Source organism: Lygodium microphyllum, chromosome 30 (assembly GCF_053477565.2).
Source record: "Lygodium microphyllum isolate KBCC chromosome 30, Lygodium_microphyllum_v1.1.10, whole genome shotgun sequence".
Lineage (NCBI taxonomy): Eukaryota > Viridiplantae > Streptophyta > Polypodiopsida > Schizaeales > Lygodiaceae > Lygodium > Lygodium microphyllum.
In genome coordinates, this window is record NC_141164.1 from 6,153,716 (window position 1) to 6,161,404 (window position 7,689).

At 41.4% G+C, this 7,689-nt stretch overlaps 1 protein-coding gene across 1 annotated transcript; it reads right to left on the reverse strand.

The window, feature by feature from the left end:
* Nucleotides 1–714: 714 nt before the first annotated feature.
* On the reverse strand, nt 715–4,698 carry LOC148009517 (inactive poly [ADP-ribose] polymerase RCD1-like). Its single transcript, XM_087673075.1, has 7 exons — nt 4,278–4,698; nt 2,632–3,913; nt 2,215–2,456; nt 2,024–2,127; nt 1,688–1,882; nt 1,491–1,592; nt 715–1,384 (listed from the first exon to the last, which is right to left on the reverse strand). Exons 2-7 carry the CDS (start codon nt 3,672–3,674, stop codon nt 1,358–1,360), a joined length of 1,713 nt encoding a protein of 570 aa, XP_087529201.1. The 5' UTR covers nt 3,675–3,913; nt 4,278–4,698; the 3' UTR covers nt 715–1,357.
* Between the last annotated feature and the right edge of the window lie 2,991 nt (nt 4,699–7,689).

A 7,689-nucleotide genomic window follows, 5' to 3' on the forward strand; every position in this document is an offset into this window, starting at 1 on the left:
CAATAAAACAAAAACAAACATGCTTATATGTTTGAACAAACTAATTATACATCTAATCTTATACTAATTAATTAGTTTAAACTAAACTATAATTAGTTCATCATCATCATCATAATTAATTAACTAAACTAACATGGACGAAGTAACAATGTTAAACGAAGACACGATTAGAATCTATCTAAAATAGATTATTAGAGGTGCAACCTTAACAACTACCACGTGGTTCACCTAGTCCCAAAGAAGAGGTAAATGAAGATGCAAGACCTCCTCTCTTGCTCAAAGGGAAGCAATAAGAAAATCTTAGTAAAAAAGACGAACAAAAAGAATTATCCCTAAGGCCACTCCTTAATACATATAGCAATCCTTGGGTGTTTTTTCGACGCCACCTGGCCCATGTTCAAACATCTATTGTCCCACCAATGTTTAAGCCATGCTGGTAACCCAAACTAACTGATAGTCTATAGACAAACTAATAGCCTTAAACTAGACTAGGCGTATTCGCGTTACATTAACCAGCATTTAATGTTTATTAAACGACCTGACGACCAAATCAACTCGACAAAGACGACAAAATTGACGAGACGATGCAACAAGACGCATTCACTAACCTACCTACAATAAAACAAATTTGCCGAAACGAGTCAAAAAAATTTAACCTTGATATTTTTTAAATTGGAAAAAACAAGAAAAAAACATGATAATAATGTCCTCATGAGCTACACGTATAACAAGAAGTCGTCATCATTGATTTATAAAGATCGAGAGCCAGGTAGCTTCAGAGCCTCGGCCCTCCATCTTCTTGCACAATCGTCTATAGTGGAATATGGACTGCCAGCCGGCTCTTTTCATTACATATTCATCCATTTCCTAAAATTTAGCTGTTCCGTGGACTGAGATTGGGGGGGGAATCCCGTGTGAGGAACTCCGCAAACAGACATGGCCACTCCTATGGCGTCCATTCATCTATCTATTTACCAAGTCCTAACATGACATTGCTCTCTGTGGACTTACGAAAAGCCACATTAGTCAAGTAGGATGCCATCTCAGATAAGCTCTGAGCAAATACTCCATGAAAACAATCTCGGGAAAGTTTGTAACTAGTTCCTTGGATATTTGTTGACTTTGAGAGAGAGGGAGAGAGAGAGAGGGGGCGGTGTAAAAATGAAGCCTCGACTTTGTATTAAATTCTTTCCGTCTACAATGTCAAGGCGCATTAAAACTACCCATTCTCAAGGCAGACGATCTCAAAACATTACAAACTAAAATTCATGAAGCATGCCCTTAAGTGCTCTTCAAATACAAGAATGTCCTTTAAGTGCTCTTCAAATACAAGAATGTCCTTACTCAAGACAGAAGCTTAGATACTGCAGTTAGCAGCAGCAACCTATAACCAAAGAATCATATATCAGATACAGAAAATCTGAAACCTTGCATTGGCTTTGAATCCATCTACAAACGAACATTTTCATTATCTACGACACTTTCATTACCTTCAGCTGTATCTCCTTGTTTTCTATACAATTTCGAAGAAATTCACTGCTGACTTTACTTCGAACATTCTCGACCAGTTTTTCTCGTGGCATTATTCCAGCCTACAATGACAGCCATTTTGGGCTGTTATAACTTCTTTGGAAACAGTACAAAAAAACTTCTTGTGTGTGAACATGACATCTCGGTAACAACTCACCTGAAACTCCACATACCACTGTCGCAAATCATCCATATCTGCTGGTGAAAGCCTGGTTTCCATCAAAGTAAGTAGCTTTCCAAAAGAAATCCATGGTGATCGTGGGATTGCCCGGTAATACTTTCGCCTTAACTTGTGCCTGCACAGATTGCTGGATTGCAAGTAACAGGCAGGTGCATGCATTGTGGCTCTAGCCTGAGGGAGAAGGGCCACAGCCCAATATAGTTGAGACTTTCAATCTGATATCCTAAATCGCCAGCAGCAGTGCCAATACACGAAAGCAGCACTTACAAGTTACCACACTAGATGTATACAGACAAGCAAGGGTGTACTAACCTGAAGAGATGGACATTGTTCAGTCTCAACACATCCCTTCACATCAGATCCAGCACTGCATGGTCCATTGCTTCGCTTTCCTCTTAGTGCAACCATGATGGCAGCTACAACAAAAGCAAGAATCTGAAATTCATTAGAACTATATCAAGCCAGTTTCATGTATAACATGAATTAAAGTGGACAATACTGACCATGCATCGATGGAGCCAGTTTGAAGCTGATGATGTACTGAGGTAAAATGTGTGTGTTCATATGTGTGCTCCAAATAATATAGCGTTTTGGATTGCACATGTTGTCCACCCCAGTGTCATAATCTTCAGTGCTTGGATGGAATTGCTCGGATCCTGAGCATACTTGCTCCATACTTCCCAGGATTGCTTGACACAACAATATATGTTGTTCACCGTTTTCGTCAATATCAGAATAAACCGCACTGGAAAAGAACCCAAATCACCAACTTCTTGTCATTCCTTCTTTGGTCATGACACATGAGCCCTCTGGAGGAAAGAATATCCAGAAAACTTATAATAATGATTTACATCCATCATGCAGCAACTAGAAACCCGACAAGCAAAAGCTACCTTTAAGCAGAGCACAAAATTATTTACCTGACATGAGCATACTCCTCGGGAGTGAGATATACACCAATGCCATACACTGCACCATTTTTTGGTACCCTTGGCTGCCCAAACCCATGCAATACTATTCCGGAAACACCCTGCCTCGAACTGCCATGCCAGGCATATTTAACATTTGCATCACCTCGTGCTGCCCTTGTATATTCCTCTTGTTTCCTGAAAGCCTCCAGCCTTGCTTGTCCAAAAGAGGTGGTTGTGTGAGAATTGCGATGAATGCCAGTGATCACTGTATGCTGAGCAAGAGCACCTAGTCCCATAAGAAATTTATTCTTTATGCATGAAAATTCCCCATCACCTTCAACCAATTTCTGAAGCCTCTCGCCTAGCAGAGACAAATCACAAGAAGCCTGTGAATGCGGCGTTTGAGTGCACTCCCTGGACACTGAAGTCACTTCAGATTGTTCACTGGAGGAAACAGAGATGTCGTGATCAGAGATGGAACATGGCTCGATATTGAACTTGTGGTCTTCGTCAGCAAACCCAAGCTTCGACTCGTTCAAAAGGTTGTAACAGTGGCACTCTACAACCTTTGAAGGGAAATAGCACTTGTTGTGCTCATCAATCCATGCAATTGACCGTACAAAACCAGTCAGCACATTCAATTGCAACATGCCCGAGAAGCTGACAACATACTTCTTCTCATCAATGCAAAACTCAGAAAGAGATCTGCGAAGTTTGAAAGATTCACAAATTATTGCAGTCAAGCTTTTGGAATAGTCCTTCCACTCAGCTTTGTCATGATACAAGACTCGTACTGGCACAGCGCTCCTCTGGAAGTTAGAAGCATCCCTTGAAAACACTTTTGACAACCCTCCATCGTGTGGCTCTGTTAAAAACCACTCGCATGGCACTAACCCCTGGTGTTTAAGCTTTATGGTATCAGTCTTGAGACATTTACAGTTTGCCAAAGTAGGCTCTTCAGTCTGTGACAACCTGTCCAGTCTCTTTCGCTTCAATGAGATATCTGAACATTGAGAGGCACTGTTGTGCTTTTTGCAGAGACGCACGTCCATGTTGGCGTGCTATATGTACACCGGAATCCCCAAAAGAACCACTATTTACAACACTGTGGGGGGAAATCTGTGAAGATGAAGAAGAGGGAATCTCTGGACCCTGCGTCTTCAGGATGAAGGCAAGGATCAATTAAACTGTCTCGCAAGGACTCGGGAGACTGTTGATTTAGAAGATAAATGACATCTTGTAACGAGAGGATTTCCGGCAGCAGTTGTCTTACTGTATGCTGGAAATTTAACTGCATAATACATGATTAAGGCCTTCAGAGAACAAACACAAGGAACAACGAGCAAAATTTGAAAGGCTTCGTTTGACAAAAGTCCGAAACGACTGCATAATACATGATTAAGGCCTTCAGAGAACAAACACAAGGAACAACGAGCAAAATTTGAAACGCTTCGTTTGACAAAAGTCCGAAACGACTGCTCTGAATTTCAGATTTTACACATTGTTTCAGTTTGTACATATCGTCAGAATCAAAAAAGCCAATCTGTGCTAACTCTAGGGTTTGATAGGCTCTGCCGCTGATTAGATTCCAGTGCAACAAACATGACATCGCGCAATTATGTGATCTGATTGCATGAAAAGGACTCGAAGTCTACCTGTCGATTGACATGGGAAGCCGTTTGAAACACGCAAGAAATAAGGAGCGCACCATCGTTACCGTGCACCGAAGCTTTGTGGAAGAAAGGCGCCTAAGGAATTGTATAGCCGGGAACCGTGTGGAAAGTGCTTTTTCGTGTGCTGATAAACGAGACGACTGAGTCGACGAGGATCAATAAGAAGAGGAGGAGAACAAGCGAGAGAGAGAAAGAGAAGAAGAGACGAAGAGAGGAGGAGGAGGAGGAGGAGGAGGAGGAGAGAAGCAATAAGGGTGGCGCTGCTGGTTTCTTATTGATCTTCTTCCCCCACCTCTTCTTTCTTCTTCTTCTTCTTCTTCTTCTGCTGCTTCTTCTCCTTCTCTTTAGCTTCTGTCGTTCTTTGTGCGTGTGGAAACAGGCGGCCGCCGCTGGTGAGTGCCGAGTGGGCAGCAATTTGCGGGGGGCGGGCACCGACCGCGGGCTCAGCCCAAGCTCTTTGATAGGAGCATAAAATATATATTTTAAAAAAAATCTAAATACCGCTAGACGCCCCTTCTCCCACGTCGTGGCCGCCGTCCCTGCCTTGCACCCCACGAGAGACGCCCAGAGAGACCGCCAAAAAGCGTTGGCGGTTACTTTCCTCAACCGTCTTTCTTTTTAACCTCCCCCCCACGGAAACGTTTTTGGGAACTGGTCAGAGGGCATATTACGAATCACTCACTAGGGTAATTAATGCAGTAACGCCCCCCAAAAGGGAATGTGGAGGACAACGTGACACCTCCCAAAAGTATGAAAATATTTGGTATTTCGACATATAGTTTAATATCATATGGGGGGGGGGGGGAGGATTGAGAAGGGGTTCATGGTTCTCTGTCTGCTCTTCAGGGTGCAGAAAAGCAAGCATATGTATGTAGGAGGATCTAAACTAGAGGGTCAAGCAAGAAGGTAGCCATCATCTCTACAAGAAACTAGACCAAGAAAGGGAAGGCAACAGCCATGTTAGTAGATGAGGTTTGCTTCCTATGCACCAATGGCTTCACCCCAACTTAATGCCTACATGCTCACATGATTTTAATATTAGTAAGAGATATTACCTCAAACACATACTTGCCCCCATATAACAAGATGCTCAGCATTTGACCAAAGTTACTGAATCAACAAATCTCATATGATTGGACACATCAAGCAATGCTTGACCAAAGACAATGAGTCTGATCTAATTGAATGCATTAAGTAAGGCTGCTTACACACTTCGAAATTTTTAACCAATCAAAACACTTATCTAGGGATTTGGCATCCACAACCCTCTACACGGCGAGAGGACATAACTTGTTATTTACCTATTGAAAAGTGAACTCCCCCCACCTTGGCTTGCACTAGGAGTCTTCCATGCCCGCTTTGTAAAGTGACGGGCATTATATTTGCAACCAATCAAAAAAATTATATGTATATTATTTTGCACCATTTTGCAAAATGTGTCATTACCCACTGTGCGATAGGGAAGTGAAGCTGCCGTGCTATCGCACAGTGGGTAATGCTATCACAAAAACATCACATGCTTTACTCTCCTCTACTCACAACCCCTCTATCTCTCACCCTCTGTATCCACACTCACTCACTCTCTCTCTCTCTCTCTCTCTCTCTCTCTCTCTCTCTCTCTCTTGCACACATGTATAAAAGGCCAAATATGCATTTGCATCAAGGAGTACATAGACTCATATATACATGCAATGACCATGCACCAAACTTATAAACTTATATCTATACTTGCTTTGCACAACAATTAGAAACAACTTGTATCCTTGGATGCTACAATGAGAAATAACATTCCTACGGTGAAACAAACTACAAATGAAAGATGTATGAACCATACCACAAATTTAAGTTTGTCCAAGCATTGCATGCAAACTCTCAGTATTAATAACCCACATAGGTGAAGCAAAGCCTTACTTAACATTAAAACAACAATACCTGCTATGCACAATAGCTAAAAGTAGCTCTACATGATCATTCGATGTTACAATCAGAAATAACATTGCTACACTGAAATGAACCACAAAGTGTAAGCATATCCAAGTATCAAATACAGATAGGTGAAGCAAAGCCCAAGTACCACTTCTTGATTACACCTATGATAAATAGATATAGATACATCTACATCCAAACACTACAAAGATGTTAAAACTTTCCATGGGGCCTAACCAAAATGAAGCTTTCTTTTCTTTGAGGAATCACTGGGAAAAATTCCATTCTCCAACACAGTATGCTCAGGAGAAGCAAGTCCCATTGCCACTCTTCGTCCCGGTGATGGTACAGGGAACATGATAGTCTTTCCTCTCTTTCTTACGCCTAGAATTTTAAAAGCTCACAACATAAACATGAACACATCCAACAATTGACAAAGATCACTTAGCATTGGAATAACAATACCTGGCTTAATACTTGCAAACCACTTGGCAGGCATTGTCACAACTTGATGTAACGTCACAAAACAACTGAGGTCCTTAAATTCATACGCCGGCCACCCCCTCAGTATTCTATCAGTGTGAGATTGCCGAAACCTCTTGTCCTGCTTAGCTTCACCCATATGCACTCGAAAGCACTAAGTATATCCACAATGCACCACCTCAATAAAGATTGGAAGTAAAATCTCTATGTTGACATAATCATACAAATGCTCAATGACCCTTGCAAGAGTTCTTCTTATAATATCATCCGTTGTCACTGTGCGCAAGTTACACTGCAATTCCTTCTGATACTCAGAAGCTAGATAATAACCCCAGCTTGGAGTAGGCATCTGCAAAAGTCAAGTAAACACTTATATATAGTGCAGGGAATATATACTCAATTACCATCGAGTATATGCCAACCAAATACAGCTTTGAGGCTATCTCACATACACACCAAGCAAGGACTACAAAGCCATCAAAATTCAATAGATACATCTCTAAAAAAATACAAGCATATCTTCCACTCTCCAAAAAATTCATCTCCGTATGCATCTTTGCAAAAAAGCAATGCACCTCATTGCATCTTCTGAAGTACCTCCTTGTACACAATGTTCATCGTGACATTCATAGTGCTTCCATCCTCATCCAATAACACCCTCACACCGCATGAGGATTTCACTCTTGAAAATGGAACATACAACTGTCCATGTGTAAATACTGGTGTCTTTAAGTAAAGACCAACAACAGACAATGTCTGGCCTTGCGACTTATTGATCGTCATAGCAAACGCCAATCGAATAGGAAATTGCCTCCGCCTCATAGCAAATGGAAATTGCAAGGTGCTAGGAATAAAAGTGATCCTAGGAATAAAAACTCGTTCCCCTACGTTTGTCCCTGTTATTATTTTAGCATCTATCACCTTTTTATTGAATATCTTACACATCAACCGTGTACCATTACACAAACTTTTGCTGGATTTAAGT